Genomic DNA, 17,314 nt, shown 5'->3' with positions numbered 1-17,314 from the left:
TGCTTCATGCTTGAGCATGGTCAGTGCTTGATGTTGTCTGTAATGCTGCCTTCTCCAATGGAATCATTCTTTACTCAGTCACCCCATACGGCTGTGAGAATAACACACACTTTCCCAGCCATGTCTGTGCTGAGGCACACCTGTAAGATCAGCTTAGGCCTGCTGAACAGGCAGCTCTGACTAATCAAAGCAGTTACCAAACTTTCTGCACAGCTTTAGCTTTCACGCAGGAATACTGCACAGTCAGCTTGCATATGCATTAAGATACAGCTTGTAAATATATCTATCACAAAAAGCTCAAATACTTTTTATGGAATCATACTTTTCACATGCTATATTATCTTCTATTTATTACAGCTGTTCTAGCCTAAGTCTAAACATACATCAGTCTATTCTACTCTTTGTCCTCTTTTCTTCTTTTACAGCAGAAAATGATTTTATGTTTTAAAATGCCTCTGGTTCAATAGGAGGCCTCTAAAAGCTTTGATCTCAGATTTCATTAATCTCATTATCTATTCTCCGGCTGTCTTCCTCTCCTGTCTTGAATAAAACAATCCATCGAATCAGGAAAGTCTTCCTCTTACTTTCCTTATCCCAAAGGCAGCAAAACCATAACAGCAGAAGTAGAAAGAAAGCAAGTTTGCAAATGATCTATCTCTCATCTTTCACAGAACATACACAAAGCTTTCATACTTGTTTTTCTTACACAGAAAACAGGCACTAGTTTATTTTCCTTTCAAACAGCCTTCTGATGAGCTGCAACTGCAAAACACTCCACTTTGCCAAAATACTTTGGAAGAGCTGGAGCTACAGACACAGCTAAAATGTACTCAACTTCAAAACGGATGTGAAAATGGACAAAAGTTCCCCCTGAGTAACATCTGTAACACATTATAAGATTCAAGAATATTTTTCAGCAAGGACAGAGTTACAGTGGTAAAATAAGCATCTCCTCTGATGCTAATATACTTCATATTTGTTTGTTCTTTAATAGCATTCAAAAGGTATCAGTTTCATTGACAATTGTGTAATAGACTTTAAATAGGAAAACAATATTCATAAAAATCACAAGACTAATTATAAAGAATAAGACGAAAACATGGCAAATATGTATATAATTTAAGTAACTAAATCTATTATGGTTTTTTCCAAATGTATTCTTACGCTTAGTGAAATGTTAATACATTGTACGGTTCACTGGAAAACAAAAATAGATGGAAGCAAATTATCTTCTAGAGGTTAGGAAAATTTTGGATATGAGAAACCAGCATTAGATGATCTTTTTCTGTCTCTGTCCCTGCAGTTTCTTCCCTGTATACAGAACAATTTTAAAGGAACAAAATCTCTCTGTTTCTTTCAGCCTTGCAACAGCAGTTTCAATTAGTGCTGTTACTTGACTGACACATAAGCCCTTCCTTTATCAAAAGCTGAATTGAGAAAAGACATATTTTCTAAGCTGGTAATTATCAGCATGAGAATGACTCCTATATTAGCTGAATTTCAATCTGTCTAACTAGAAGTGAAAGGTTTAAGCACCACCACTCATCCCTTCAACTAGACAGTTATCCCTCTTAAACTTGAACAATTCCTTGGTTTCCTCGTAGAACCTTGGAGCCAGCAGTATATACTGGTACTCAATTTCTGATTAAACAAACAAAGTAAAACTTTACTTACATATGCCCACTCTTAAGAATTCAGGTATTATACACTGTTTTTTGAACAAAGCTTGATTCACTCTCTGCCTGTACTACACTGCTGAACTGTACTGGTCCCCAGTAAAGCACAAAAAATCCAGAGTCAATCCTAATCCTCTTCTATGCAGATGAGTCATCAAATTCAATTTCATTATAGAGTGGCCTTTAGGCCATTGAGACAAACGAAACTAGGTGGAGACTAAACTGAAGTGAATGTCTCATTCAAATCTACAGCAGCAATGAGTCATAGGAGGAGCTCCCTTCAAACTCTGCTGCTGATTTGGGGTCATTCTATTTTAGCACCTGTGAAATAGATTCACCCATGTGCAGAAGTGACAGTATCTATAAATGTGCAACCAGGTGGGTCAAACACACAACCCTAGGTATGTTTCCATTTCTTTTGCTTTTTCTTCTTCTGTGCTTGGTTTATTAGTGTTATTTTAACTTTGTACTTCTGGGTCAGTTGTCATAAAAGAAGTTGTCAGCAAAAGAAATAACATAGTATGATGGAACTTGTACTGACCTACAAAGTGCTACCTGCTGATAATAGTGACACAAGTCAATGAAATCCAAGCAGGTTACACTGGGGCAACAAACCATTCAGTAAATATGTCATGATCAGGTTCAATAAAGTTAGCAGTGTTTTTCTTTCAGTAGAAGAATAAGGAGAGGACAGAGGTTCAGCAATGCTGCAGACAACAGCCCTGAGAAATATAGAAGTACACTGGGTTTCAAATTTAGAGATCACATTAGGGTCAGAAAAAAACCAAACAGGTTTATCAAAGCCGCAGAGACAGGCTGAGGAAATTCAGTCCACAAGGCATGAGAGATCAAAAGCCAAGTACAGGATCCAGGCAGAGAGAGATAGGCCTGACAGTCTGTTTGCTAAAAAGAAACCTCTTTTCTGCTTTCTGAATTTCTATCCTTGGTCATATCATATGTTTCTAATATGAACACATAAACTCTTGTCTACCTTTTTTTTTTTTTTAATCTTCCTTCATTTTTCTCCTCATTTATTTATTTAACATAAATCAGCTATATTTCCAGGAGAGACAACATGCAATACATTGAAACAATGCCAGATTTGTAGTTCATACTTCAGTAATTCTTGCTAGAGAGTACTATGTAAATTATTTCTAAAGTTGAAAAAAATGCAAAGTAGTATCAGGTTTAAAATATAAACATCTACCTACTGAGAAAAGTTAGAGAGAGAAGCAAACAATGAATGAACTGTATTTTTCAGGTGCTATTGCAGCAAATTTTTGAGAAAATCACTGAACATCAAACTTACTTGTGTTGATAAGAAACTGGTTTGAAACCCCAGGATGATCTACATCATGTATTGCGCTGGCAAAAATTGCTGCAAGAATCTCCAAATCAGTGAAGACTGCCTAGAATATCATGAAACAGAAATGACAATCACTAATCAGAGAAAACGTCTTTTCAATGAAAAAGAGTCTGCTTTGAATCTGGATTGGAACAAGCAAAACACATTTGAAATATACCATGATCTCTAGAGACCTTACACATAAGCTATCAAAACCTTTTGTAAAATCACCAATTATATAGAATTTCATAAATATTTCAAGTTTGGCCACAGTAAAGTGATCTGTACTTCATACAGACAGCATCACTAACTTCTGTCACAACTGAAGTATTTTCAGCTTCAGTCAGTGAATAAATCCACCTTTATTAGACAATTAAGTACAGGTTTCTAGCTTATAGCACAAATTAAATATTTCAGCTTGACTCCTGTGTATTGTCCTGTACTGGAAAGATGCATATCTCCTAACCAATGATAAAGGAAATAGCAACAGACTACACAACATCTCACTTAGCATTTACTGATTTTCCATCTGTATGAGATTATCAGGAAGATAGGAAAAGAGGATGGCAGTGGACCTGGAATGTCACTGAGCCCAGTGTCCTGTTGTCAGAAGCACACATGTGATGCCATTGCTTTCACAATTGACCAAGGACAGCTTGGAAGTGCATAGACCAGCAGTGGCACTGGGCAGACATTGCCATTTCACCAGCTAAAGCTCTGCTGAGAAGATGTCATGAAAAAAAACCTGATCTGAAAAAAAACCCCAAAATTTTACCGATGACTAGTTCAGCTGTGTGGTGAAGCCAGTGATATTCTAAGAACATTATCTAATCTGTCTTCTTGAGAGCAAGAAAATCTTTCTCAAGAGATTTCCAAGTCTTTGAGGATCAAAACCTGCCAACAGTCTCAAGGTCCACTTATAACCCTTTTTTTAAGAAGAAGGTAAACCAGATGTATTCAGTAACATGAAACATTGATCATTATAGGAAAGAGTAAAAATGCAGCCCTTCTTGACAATGAAGGTAAATCCTTTTGAACTAGTAAAATTTCTACTGCTTGCTTTTCCTGAATTTTTCCAACAGTTTGCTGGGATATATCCATGCTTGCTATGTTAATCCCTGAACTGTGCTTAAAAGAGGGAATATCTCCATCTTCCACATCTTTCTACTTCAGAGATTTAAGAACTTTCAAGAAGACAATTACTACAAAAAGAAGAGATTAATTTTTTCCCTAATTAATTTTGAAATACTTATGAGAGGGTAAAAAAAAGACATAGTCCAGTGAAAATTTAGTACATGTTCCAATCTGTCTTAGAAGTAAATACAAAAGTAGTCTTTCAGGATCAGAATAAACATGCAGAACGAAAGAAAAAAACATTAAAACCCCACTCTCCCCAAAACCTCACCTACCAAAACCCAAAAGGCCCTTGAGAGAACACCATTTTATCACTAACTTTCCTAAGAAATTCCACTTACTGTGGTTAGATACAATCCCACATGGGAAATAACAACAGAACAGGATGTAGTATAAATAATAAGATGGTGGAAAGAAGATATGCATTGTGTTACAATGAAAAAGGTTATGACTGCACAAGTCTGCATGATTTAGAATGAAAAGATGTGATATTTTTCCGCACGATATTTACATGCAGCTTTGATACTCACAAAATACCTTTAAAAGAACAGAATTTATTAAAGAAATACTAAGATTTCTTTAAAAAACATTGCAGAAACCAAGATCTTTAACATATAGTTTAGAAGACTCTCAGTGCATCCCCTTCTCTCATGACTGCCACTTCTCCTCTTCAGTGTAGTTTACCTCTAATGCTGGGGTTGATAGTAGGACATGGGTTGACTGAACAACGTCTGCAGCATGTATGTTATTATGGTATGCCACATCTGCATGGTAATGGTCCTCCAGGGTCATCAAGTAAGTTATTAAAGTATCTACTGGAATCTTAAAAGTTTTTAACAAGTCCCTCTCCTATAAAAGTAAGGAAAAAATTAGATTTCAAAGCACAGAACAGTCTCCAAGATAAGAAAAAAGCAGCATGACTACTCCTACTTGCCTGAAAAATAGTGTGCATGATGACAGTCAAAGGTCTGTTTCCAGATAACTCTGCTACTCTGAAAACCTGAAGGCCCCACTTGTTCAAATCTTCAAGTTCCTAGAGTAGAATCAAGCAACAAACAGGTTGAAACCTAACACAGAAATTCCAGCAATTTTTGAGAGAAACAATTACAAACACAGAACTTATTCAAACCTGGCCACTGTGAAAGTTACACGCTAAACTCTGGAAGGGCTAAACTCTAAACTCTGCAGCTGCTACTAATCTTGCAATATCAGAATTTACATCTACCAATTTTTCAGATTTTAATTCTCTAAGAAGGAAAGACTGCCTCTTAAGTGGATTACTCCAGAGGGAAAAATTCTACAGTATCTTGAATGAGTTTAACTGACATACTTTGCTATCTCACTGTCCATTGACAAAAAGGTTCAGTGAAGAGAAAACCTCCAGAGATGCTGCAATTCTGCTGCTCTCTCCCTGGTTCTCAGAAACACTCTTCAAATAAGATTCCTGAAAATGTTAGGATAGGCATATTTTAAAATGCGAAACTCGATCAAAAATCCCTTTATACCAATTTTCTATTATTGCCAAGCAGTTAGCTGCTGGTGCAAAAAATAATAAGACGTTTCATTGAAAAAATAACACAAAGGATGTACCTAAAATGATACAGCTAAAAATAGGAAGGATAGCTCTACTGCTATATATATTTCTGCATTTTTAAAAAATAAGGTTGCTATCTATACATTTTCACTCCTGTTACATTATACAATACATTTAGCCTTCAATCTTCAGATACTATTTAAGAATAGGCAGCTTTATTAATGCATACACAAATGCTAATTTACATTCCATCTCCACATGAAATTGTCTTTATGCTGAAATTAACCCGTATGATCAGATTCTGATTTTACTAGCTATTCTGCCACTTCAAGAAATTTGGATTATTTCAAGTGAGAGCAGTGCTTGGTGCTGCAGTTTGAAATCAATGTTTATAAGCAGAGGATGGAGTAATACTGAAAAGTCCAAACTGTTTAAATTTAATGGTTTAAATTCAAGAATTTATATATTGTCTACCTTGGCAAGGACATCTTCTTGGTCTGTTTTAACTCCAAACCTGGGAATACTGGAATTAGTTAGGCTGGAGCTGTGCATGAGCTTTTTGACTCCACTGATCTGGGACATTGGCCTCTTCTTTTTCTCTTTCTCTTTCTGTGTCGGAGAAGGGATTTCAACTTCATGTTGCTTGTCTTCAAAAGAATGAATAAAAAGAGAATAATTAATAAAATAATTATAAATACTACAAAAATCCCTGCTGAGTTCCATCTTATGGACTTTTTAATTCTTAGAAAAAATTCTTTTAAGATTTTGCAATAGACTCTTTCTATCAAGATCAGTAAACCCATGAAAACTTAAATATAGACCTATACTTCAGTTCAAGCAGGTCTCTTTTACTCAAATTGCCTTATTATTTCTGAACTGGCTTTAAAAGCAACTTGTGACTGCCTGATTACCACTTCTGCCATATCCCTAGTGCTATAGAAAGGGTCAGTCATCTCAGAATAAAAGCATTATTACAACTGAACAGGAATCCATTTTGCAAGAAATATTAATTTTGGTTTTTTTTTTCAGGAAAAACATTTTCTGAAATTGTATTTCAAAAACTGTCCATGTGTGTCCTCATGTAAACCTTTAGAAAACTTTTTCAGGACTTGAAGGACTTAATACTTGTGGACTGGTCCTGTCTACTAACACTGTACAAACTGGAAAGGCTTTTGTCAGACACATCTACAAGAATTTTGGATTGCTGGCTGTTCATGCCAGCAATGTAGTGTTTCTGCACCTCCCAGCTAGAGTCAATAATAATAGCAGGATGAGTGGTCTGCTAAACCCCTGAATTTTGCTGTGGGCTTTTGCCTCCATAGCACTTTCAGCAGCATCATTTAATAAAATTTATCAACATATGTTCCAGAAAAAACTTTAAATAAGAATTAAATTGAGAGTAAAGTATATTTAGGCAACAACCACATGATTGCTGCAAAACAGTATGGGGCTGTGGAGCACTGCAGACATCTTTGGTCCTCAAAGAAATCCAAGTTAGTGCAATGAAGGATTTTGCTGACAAAACTATTAGGAACATGCATTATTTTTTGTTCCTTTTATTCATGCTGTATTTCAATCTAGAATTTAATGACTCCCTTCAAATTATCTCTTTTTTTGCTGAAATGTACCTCCACCTTTTCTAGACCTCAAGGAATATACCAGTAAAACCACAAAAATCCAGAAAACATGTTTCTGACACAGGAGATGAGGCAAAACAGCTAAAAAAACCACCTTAAACCAAAATAAAATTTGAATAGAAAATAAGAAAAATTGGGCTTTTTAGAACATGTGCTTTTTCTCCTTTTTGCAATATTCATTTTCAATACAGACTTTGAAATCAGATGAGGCTAGCAAGTTAATTTCTAATTACCAGCTTGTTATGTGTTTGCTTCTTCACTTTCTTTTTTCCTTTTTTTTTTTCATTACTCTTTAGCAGATATATTTAATGGACACCTCAAATTCCAAAAAAATCACAGCGAAGAAGAGGCTATGGAAATGTCACCAGGTTGTAGCCTGCAGCACTGAGTCCCCCGACTGCCCCGTCACACTTCACCTCGTAAAGAGAAAAAGTGGAGGTGGAGCATGGCAGCCCTTATCTGGTGAAAGCTGACAACAGATGAGGAGCTGTGACTTGTATTTGTGCTTTGATGTTTATGGTTTCGGTCATATGAACAAAGTTTAGACTCATCAAACAGAGATTTGTAAGCCGAGCTGTCAGACTAACTCAAGTGAAAGGAAGAGTCTGTCTGAGTGACTTTAGATCTTCCGAGAAATTCAGTGGGATTGCCTCTGCTTTTGTAACTTTGAGCACACGGGGCTGTGCCCATCTGAACATCCAGAAAAGACAGCTTGCCATTCTGAACCTGTTTATGCTATGCTCAATGACAGGTTCTCAAACATTTTCCATTCATAGAAAACAGGTTAATGATGCTGAAAAAGAAAAACGTTGCATATTATTATACACAATGTAGGAACCTTAATTCTCATTCACAGAATATATTTCTTGGCATTTTAAATCATTTCCTACCTTCATATAGCCCTATAGGAAAACAGTTTGGTTTTGGTTTTGTGTTTTTTTAAATAAGAAGAACAGGAAACCCTGTTTTCTCGTGACATGTTCCTAACTTACAAATGTGAGAAAGTTTGTAGCTATTGAGGAGGTAAGTTATGTGTTAAAAAAATAAATTAGATAATAAACTCATTAAATATTTCTATGGAGAGATTGTTTTCTCTTTACGAAGTTCAGAACCTATACACACAGACTGCATATTTTGAAAATATTTAAGCAATACATCTGTAGATGAGGTGTTTTCACTATTGTGCTGCTCTTATACCTACAATTTTAGGTATCTAGTTTTTCATGCAGACAGAAAACAGTACCCATGGTCCAGTGAATTAGAAGTGATTGCCTTTCCAGCCCTCTTTCTGTACAAGACTGATATGTCATGCAAAAGGCTGACAGATGCATTTCTTTACCCTGACAAAGTAAGTCTTAAGTTTTCAAGTGAAAGCAAGCAGAAGCTGGCATCTCAGTCTCCACAGCCTAACTGGGTCATCCTTTCAGGCAACTGTACACTGGTTTTCAGGGCATCTGAAGCTGGGCAATACTGCTTCTCCATGACAGAGGCATTTCCCTCTCCCACTGTCAAAACCCTGCTGTGCCACAGCACTCAGCACACTACTGAAACCATGGGCCAGCTGAACCTATACACACAGACTGCATATTTTGAAAATATTTAAGCAATATTTAAGCTATCCATTTTGGACAGGGTGACAGGATAAAATGTACTTTAAAAAAAACACACTTCTCTCAAAAAAGCCACAGAAAGCACAAGCTATGGTATCTCAAACAGAGTAAGAGGAATCTTAACATCTATGACTGGACTTTTTAAAGTACTTGTTATCCTAATTTAGATGTATTTGGCTGTGCCTCTCTTTATACACCGTCTTTATGAACCAATGGTGTTTTGCCCAAAACATGTTTTGAGATTGGTACAGTATCTTTAACTTCATGTTCAAAATCAACAATATGGAATGAAGTTTTCTTGATTTTCATGAATTTTAGGGGATAAAACCCAAAAACCGTGGTGAAGGAACCATATTCTTTGTAATATTGTGTTGGGCCTTTGTTAATGCTCACATCCCAGCATGCCAAGATCTTGAGCAGCAAAAATCTTCCTGGAAAAAGTCTATTCAGATGTTTATTTAGTCATATACATCTAACTGTGCATGTGCAGGCCGGGAATACCAAAATATCTTAACTGCATGCTGTGAGATTTTATGAGGTTACATGTGCTTATGTGCTTCTAGCATACTGAAACCTCTGCAGTAATTCTGGTAGGAAAATATAGTGGGAGAATTCTCTTTAATATATAAATATATATAATTACCACTCTGAGATTAGCCCAGTTGGTTAGTGCATGGTGCTAATAATGCCAGGGTTGTGCATTTGATTCCTGTATCGGTTGTTCACTTAAGAGCTGGACTTGATGATCTTTGTGAGTCCCTTCCCACTCAGAATATTCTGTGGATCTCTGTGATTTTCTATAATTCATTATATTAATTTCTTAATATGGCAGCAATATAGTACATGTAATATGTATATGAATATTTATCTGTAATTACACACACAGGGAAATCACATACACAAATTAACTGAGCTATGAGGAAATGGATCTAACCTGATGTCTCTGCACAAATGCTGACAATATGCTAAATGCACAGTTTCTAAAAGCAGAAGTTAATATGGAAAGCTACTTGCTTTGAAGCTCTAACACAGCCCAGAGAGATAAAAAAACCCACAAAAGGCAAGAAAGTTAACTCTTCATAGTCTTACCTAAGAAAGTGTTTGATATATATTCTGAGACCTGATTGCCTGACCTGCTCATTTCAGAGAGGTGGGTTAGCTCACGGTTGAGCATTCTTTTAAACTGGAAAAGAAAACAAAAAAGTGTAAAGTTAGTTACATCAAGATGTACTTTAGTTAGGATAAGAAAATGCAATCGATTTATGATTGGGGAAAGAACATGGCATTAAAAATATATACTCAAGTAAGACAACTGTGAAAGCAGAAACCACATGTACCAACAATGTACCCAACCAACTTATTCATGGATTGGACAATGTCATTCTTAACCTTCTAAAATACACCACAGTGATTCAATGACTAAAGTAAAATGTCCTACTAGTAACTGAAAACTCTAAGACATGTATACACACAAGTTATAATCTTGTCTTTCCAATTTTTTAACTTTAATTTGGAAAGAATATACAAATGTATTTATGTAGGAGCTGTTCTCTACTAGTTTTCTCATAGGGTTTGTAAATAAATCTATTTCCGCATTTTTTGCAATTCATTAGGTAACATTTCAAGTCTATCTTACCTCTCATCATTAATCTGCTCGAAAGTGTTTGACAGTGTTGCTCCAAACAATCAAAATATCATATTGATTTCATACTAGCCAATATGAGAAGAGGTAGGTATTGTTGTCTCTGACCTAAAATTATTATATTCGATCAGTCCAATGACTTGACCATTCCACTAGCTCAGAAAACTGCAAGCATCTCTAAGAAACATTGGGGTAGAAAACACCCATCTGTGGAAACACCTTCTATTTCCCTCTTAGTTAGCTATTCACTCTAGGCACGCTATAGGATAGAAGCAGATATTAATATTCCATGAAATGTATAATTAATTAGGTACTCATCACTGAGCCTTTCTTAATTCCTTCTAGACTCCAGGGTGAAATGATATCCTGTGGTATTATGCTTGACAGGTTAATTACATAATACGGATCTCACTGTCTTAGATGTATTTTCATTGACTATAGCTCTGCCTTGATATTACCAACAAACAGAAGTCAGCAGTACTTATCAACAATTCAAACAACTCTTGCCAGTGAAAATTAGCATGCATCTGTCACTATTGAATTTTGCCTCCTATTGTGCCATCCTTTCCTTTTGTTGTTAGATTTCTCAGTCATCTTTTCTCTTGACAAAGCCAAATGATTTGTGCCACTTTCAGAATCACCTTTTACCTTGTTCACACAGCCATGACTATCTGTTATATCAAGAAATAGCTATCCTTAGAGTATATACATGTAAACATTCCTCTGTTGAAAACTGGTAATTTATAATTCTCCAGTTCTCCTTCTTCAAAGGACATAAACCACTGGAGTAAATATTAACCACCCCATTTCCATTCCACTGGAATCATCAAAGCTATTTCTTCAAAGTGGCCTTGCATAGTGAAAGCTGTTATTTTCTTCACAATATCTTTGTAAGCCACCAATTACCATATTGCTCACCATTTCCCAAACAAAAATTACCTTTAATATAACATTCTAACCATTAGCCACTGCATTTTCCTGCCATCTTTATGTGTCATCAGCTCAGGAAGTTCCAGAGCTACAAAGACTGAATCCCACTTTAGTCACAAGCCAAAGGCTCAGTTTTGATCACAGATACAGCCATGTGCTAGCAAGTGCTCAACACATGTCTGAAAATTTGAACCATACACATACTATGAGAACTACAGAGCTATACATTCCAGACAAAGCCAGTATCAACCTCTTTAGCGGTCTAATGTTTGTCACCAATGTCAAATGTTGAAAAATCAAGCCAAGTTTACCAAGCAATAAAATGACTGGTACAAAAATCCTGAGACCTTTTTTAAAACCCAGTCTTGAAACTTTTTTAACACACGTAAGTCATGCTTACACACTTTTTCTTTTGTTCTCACAAAAGGTGAGAAACTGTATTACTTAAGGCAAAAACTGAAGATCTGATGGAATAGCTTGTCTCCAGATGGCATCCAGAAACTGAAGCTTCAAATTAAATATTGCCTACAGGAATCTTAATAAAAAGTCAGAAGTTGATGAAACCCCATTAACTTCTAGGCACATCATCAGTGTATCCATTACTACACCAATATTCTCTCTTCCTTAATTTAATTAGCTAGTTCACTGGATCCCAGCTTCAATAGATCCTCATCTGTCTGGTTGTTTCCTAGTAAATCCTTCTACATGATGCCCAACTTGGTGGTGCTGTTTTTCCTGTAGGACAACACTAATTGCGTCATGTTGCACACTTTGGAAAAGAAGACCTTCTAGCCACCACTGGTATGTACTGCTCAGGAACTCTTCTTGAAAGTTTCCCAGCTTTGAAAGAGGAAAAAATCAGTGTTTGTTTGCAGCTACCTCACACAGGAAATAGAAAGGATTTTTTTTTCCAAATAATAAATTTAATTGCGAGCAGTGGGTGGGGAGTTTGTTACTGAATACTGGGAATCATATGCAAGTTATGGAGCATATGTTCTCTAAGAATTTTCAGCTCAGTATTTGTTATGCAAATGTCCACAAATGGAAGGTACATAACAGTCTTTTCTAATGCTATGTTCCCCACTAGTCTGATGCAAACCTTCGTCTTCCCACCTCCCATCCCCCCACAAGTCAGCAGAACATGAAAACAACTGCATGAGAACTGCAGAACAGTCTGTGTTACTGCTGAACATGGGTGTACATAAAACAAGTCCCTCAGCCTCTTCAAGGCCCTCCTGCTGAGAGCAAATTCAATTGGAGATGCCTTTGGGTTTGAAGAACTGTAGCTGCATGATTTTCTCATACTCTTTCACATGTTGCTGACGCCACAGGACCAAGACTTTAATTGACATTTATTTTGAAAACTTCTGGACTAAGCAGGAGTTTAGAGAACTGTTTTGATTTTCTAATTATCTGACAAAGCCTTAAAACCGTCATTGCCATTGAATCAGATGAAGCTGAAGACCATATGCAGACAGCAGTTTCTGATGCAGAACAATAATGCTTTTTGAGAACATTAAAAAAAAATCAAACATGAGAGACAAACAGCAATCAAGATGTTCAGGCATTTTCATTGGTTATACTCTGTTTCATTGTATCTGTACGTTACTCAAACCTCTTGTATTTATTTAATAACTTGCCTTTTGAGGAAAAAAAATCCTTTTTCTAAGAAAAAAGCAATCAAACAGCAAACCCCATTTCTACCCCCTTATTTTTTCCTGATTTTACCTATTTCTCGAAGATTTAATTTGGGCCCAAGTGCACCCATACATAATTGCTGTTCCAAAGATCCACATATTTATACAGCTCTGCACAATTACTTTATAATGAAATTTTGCTTCTCACATGGCTCCCACAAGATCTTATTGCCAACCAGAGAAGTTGGTTACATCCGTGAGCCAACACTGTTTTACTCATCCAAGAAACACCCCTACGTGCTTGAAACTTGGCTAGACTCCACAGTCTCATTATTTCTCCTCCTGGAAGTAACACTTTGCACATTATTCAAAACAAGTCAAACAAGACATGAAACCACCTTGTTCCTAACAGCTGTAAATATTAAAGATAATATTTTGAATAAGAATCTTAAAAATCTGAATGCCATATACTTTCCCAGTTCATGAAAATAAATCATAAAGATCAAAACTCCTGTTATTAATAAACATTTAAACCATAAACTTTAATTATGATATTGTGAGCTCAGCATGACGAGGAAGCAGAGGTTTTTGGCTGATCTATGCATATATTGTATCAGAAAGAAAGATTTTTCCACATCCCAATAGGCATTGTTAGATTGGAAAAATGACGCATACATCCCTTTGGAATACTGCAGTCCTTGACTATAGCCTTAAAAAATCCCCCTGGAAATGGACTGGCTATAAAATGTGCATTAAGTCAATAATACAGTTCTTCACTGCTGACTACTGATATCAGAGCAATGGAGCCATAAATTTTTTTTCTAAAAAAAAACCCTGAAAAATTTCCTTAAGCAGAATTCTTAGAATTTCATTTGTTTCTATTTATTTTAGATTTTAATCTCATCTGGTATTAGGGGGGTGGGGGGAAAAGAAGGTGCACCGTCCTCAACACAAATACAGGTAGAGCATTCAAATAACATTAAAAATGTCCCTTAAGTGGCAAAAGTAGATGTGCACCTTTATCTCCCTTTAAAAACCTAAGAAACCTGCTAGAGCAAAAACTGTAACACATGAGAATAAAAGTACATACATTGATGATAATGAACTGAGAACAATTTCCTAAATAGTGTTAACCTCCCAAGAACGGGACTGTAGTTTAGGTCTTTCTGGACTGAAGCCCAGTGTGTGCAGATCTCTACATCTATATTACTGCTGTCAGCCCAGGATAAACATACATGGAGGGGGTTTTTTGAAAAATAAGATACTTTTCTGATGTCAGCAAAGATACACAGAAAAACACAGACAAACTTTTGGACTAACAATGTTCCCAGATGGCGACCAGAGCGTTGATACATTTTTGGGGAAGAATTTGCATGCATGTTAAAAAGAAACATCAACTCCAAGATCCAACTAGAGTTGATTCATGTCCATGAACAAGTTTGGGTCACATGCTTTATAATATAGGGGTTATTGTTTACACTTGAGAAGATTTTACAATTTTTGTGTTAAGTTCTTGACTCAATAACAAACAGCTTAATTAAAGAAGCGGCCAGCAGCTAGTTGTGTCAAGAGGGAGCACACAGAACCACTCTTGCTATAGACTCCCTGTTGCAGTAGGATCTCTTCCATGCAGGCTTTCTGTTCCTCTACAGAAACCTGCTGCATCCTGAGGACTGTAAAGAGGCTGCCTCCACCACAGCCTTTGGCACCAATACTGAAGTTGAAGCTAGGGCTAGAAGGCAGTCCACGGACCAAAAAGCCCTATCCTGCCTGTCCTTCAATTTAAGCATTTATCAAGTTCCAAGTCCAGTGCAGGCTGGAATAAAAATGCTCAAGAGTAACAGCAGGCTCCCATTGCACTGGCTCCCAAACCCACATGGCAACAGATCCCAGTTTCAACCTTTCAGGCTGCCTCTTTTCTAGGTAACATTTGTAAAATCTTACATGAATAGAATACAACCATGGAACATTCAATTGGAACCTTCAACTTACATAACTATACTTTATTTCTAAAATATCTACCGATGTTATTTTTAAAATATGTTTGTATCTCAAAATGAATAAACTATTTTATTTTACTAGATTTGAAAAGCCTTGTATTCTACAATAAAACAAACAAGGAATTTAAAATAGGTCAGCCTTACAAATTAATATAAGGCTTCTGTCTATACTGCTTATTGATGCAAAGTTATCTTTGATTTTAGGACCATTCTGGATACATAAACAGCATTCTCAGTAGCTAAAGGCTGGGGCTGGAAGCCCGTGGGTTTAATTAATATCAAGGTCAGGCACTCATTTTATAATAAGCTACAAAAAGGCAGATATCTCTAAGGCTGGCATTGTAATAGTGGTGCTCATTTTTTCAAGAAAAGATACTCAACAAAAACCAGGGGTAAACATTCCCATTATCCAAAACACAATTCACAGGAGATAAAGTACAGCCTGAAGCATACAGAAATATATGTATAATAAGGGATATAAACATACACAATGATCCCTGAGAATAAGATATTTCCATCTTCAGAATTTCATAAATACGCTAAATATTTGGTTTGAATATCATAAAAACCAGATCATCTTTGCTCTTCTCACCTTTTTTCTCTAATTTATATAATGTAAACTCAAAAACCACTGTAATAAAATTGTGCCCAAACACTACTTAGCTTCTTAACTACAACCATCATCTGTAGACAGTATAGACACTCTGTACAAAGGACATTTTTTCCCCATGTCTACTCAATTACAGCTACTATGGTCTCTGCTAAACTTCAATTAGCAAAAAATAGTCTATCAATTCTAAAGGCTAAACAGTAAGAGAGAACTTTTTTTTTTTTTTAATTGGTGATTGAATTTTTCCGATTTAGCAAGGAGGAACATGACAGAAGCTGCCTGGAAATGCAGGAAATACTTTCTAGTAAATTACAATAAATAGCTCACTTTTAGCTGAAATGCAAAGTAATTTCATCTTATTGTTTTGGTAAACAAGAAAGGAATCTACCTATCTAGCACAATAGGATTCAATTTCTTCACAGATGGCTGATCAAAATCCTTGATAATATATTGTAACAATTCAGCCTTAGCTGAGAATACTCATAATTGGACATAATCAGGCTTTGCATTTCTATTTTAAAAGAGATGTATCTATTGTAAAAGTAGGTATTCATGAAAGAAAGCATAAGAGATTCAGTTGTGCAAATATAATGCTTGTGTTATTTTCAGTAATTTAATTCAACATATGCATTCAGGAGAAATCAGAATTTCTTTAAAGAAGGATGATTTGGTACAGTTATTGTATGTCAAGCACAGGATGTTTTGTTTTGGTTTTTTTACACACTTGATAACAATTACAAAAGTATAAAAGCAGCAGCATTTTTTTTAGCACAAACATAGTTTTTTAGGGATAAACCAAAGCTCAAATGTGGTTTTCTATTAAGTGAATTTCAGTTCTGTGTGTTGACAGGCATACTGATTTAACTCCTTGATGCAAAACTTTTCCATAAGAGATAAACCTTATTTAATTCCATTTTCTAGCTGTGTTGCTATTTCAAGCTAGTTCACACTGCTCCACGTAACAGTGTAGATCAGTATTAGAAGACGGCAATTTCCAATGCTTTAATCAACAACCTGTCACACACACAGAGGCTACCAAAAAATGCTGTTGAAACATACTGTTCATAATTTCACCTTTCTTCAGCTATTAAAACCAGTATGAGTCATGCATCCACCCATTATCCTCAGCCTCTTTACCCATGCTCTCTTCTATTGTATAGTATCTCAGTTTCGAGGTATTTGGAGTTTTTTAAACCTTTTAATGACTAGAAATACAGTTTTGTAGCAACCTTTTGCTGAAAGAAAACAGAACTGTTCTGAATTTCTTTGGCTTTAGACTTGGTCTAATCATTCACTGAAGCAATATTATTTTAAAAGTCCCAGCACAGTTTCTAAGAAAGACTATACTGTGCAGTTCATTCTTCTTGCTGAACAAAGGCTTGTTGTCTGATTTTTTACTTCATGTCAAATTACTGATAATCATATCACCCACAAATCGTCACGCTATCCAGTGATCATGCAATCATGCGACATAATTCAAAGTTCTTAAAAGGTAAAACAAAATCCTACCTTTATGTAGCCCCAAGAAACTGAGAGTAAATAGTTTGCCTCAGGCATTT

The 17,314-nt window shown here is 35.9% G+C and overlaps 1 protein-coding gene across 5 annotated transcripts in view; it reads right to left on the bottom strand.

The window, feature by feature from the left end:
* PDE4D (phosphodiesterase 4D) overlaps positions 1 to 17,314 on the bottom strand; it is a gene marked incomplete at its 5' end in the record, with an annotated part of 319,930 nt that overhangs the window by 7,300 nt on the left and 295,316 nt on the right. For all 5 annotated transcript variants that reach the window (XM_082301744.1, XM_082301747.1, XM_082301748.1 and 2 more), the window contains 5 exons: positions 2,986 to 3,085; positions 4,840 to 5,004; positions 5,090 to 5,188; positions 6,164 to 6,336; positions 10,026 to 10,119. In XM_082301744.1, coding sequence (XP_082157870.1) covers positions 2,986 to 3,085; positions 4,840 to 5,004; positions 5,090 to 5,188; positions 6,164 to 6,336; positions 10,026 to 10,119 — 631 coding nt within the window. The remainder of the gene's footprint in view (positions 1 to 2,985; positions 3,086 to 4,839; positions 5,005 to 5,089; positions 5,189 to 6,163; positions 6,337 to 10,025; positions 10,120 to 17,314) is intronic.

Source organism: Coloeus monedula (assembly GCF_965178545.1).
Source record: "Coloeus monedula genome assembly, chromosome: Z".
Classification (NCBI taxonomy): Eukaryota; Metazoa; Chordata; class Aves; order Passeriformes; family Corvidae; genus Coloeus; species Coloeus monedula.
This window is presented reverse-complemented; position numbering and strand designations above follow the sequence as displayed.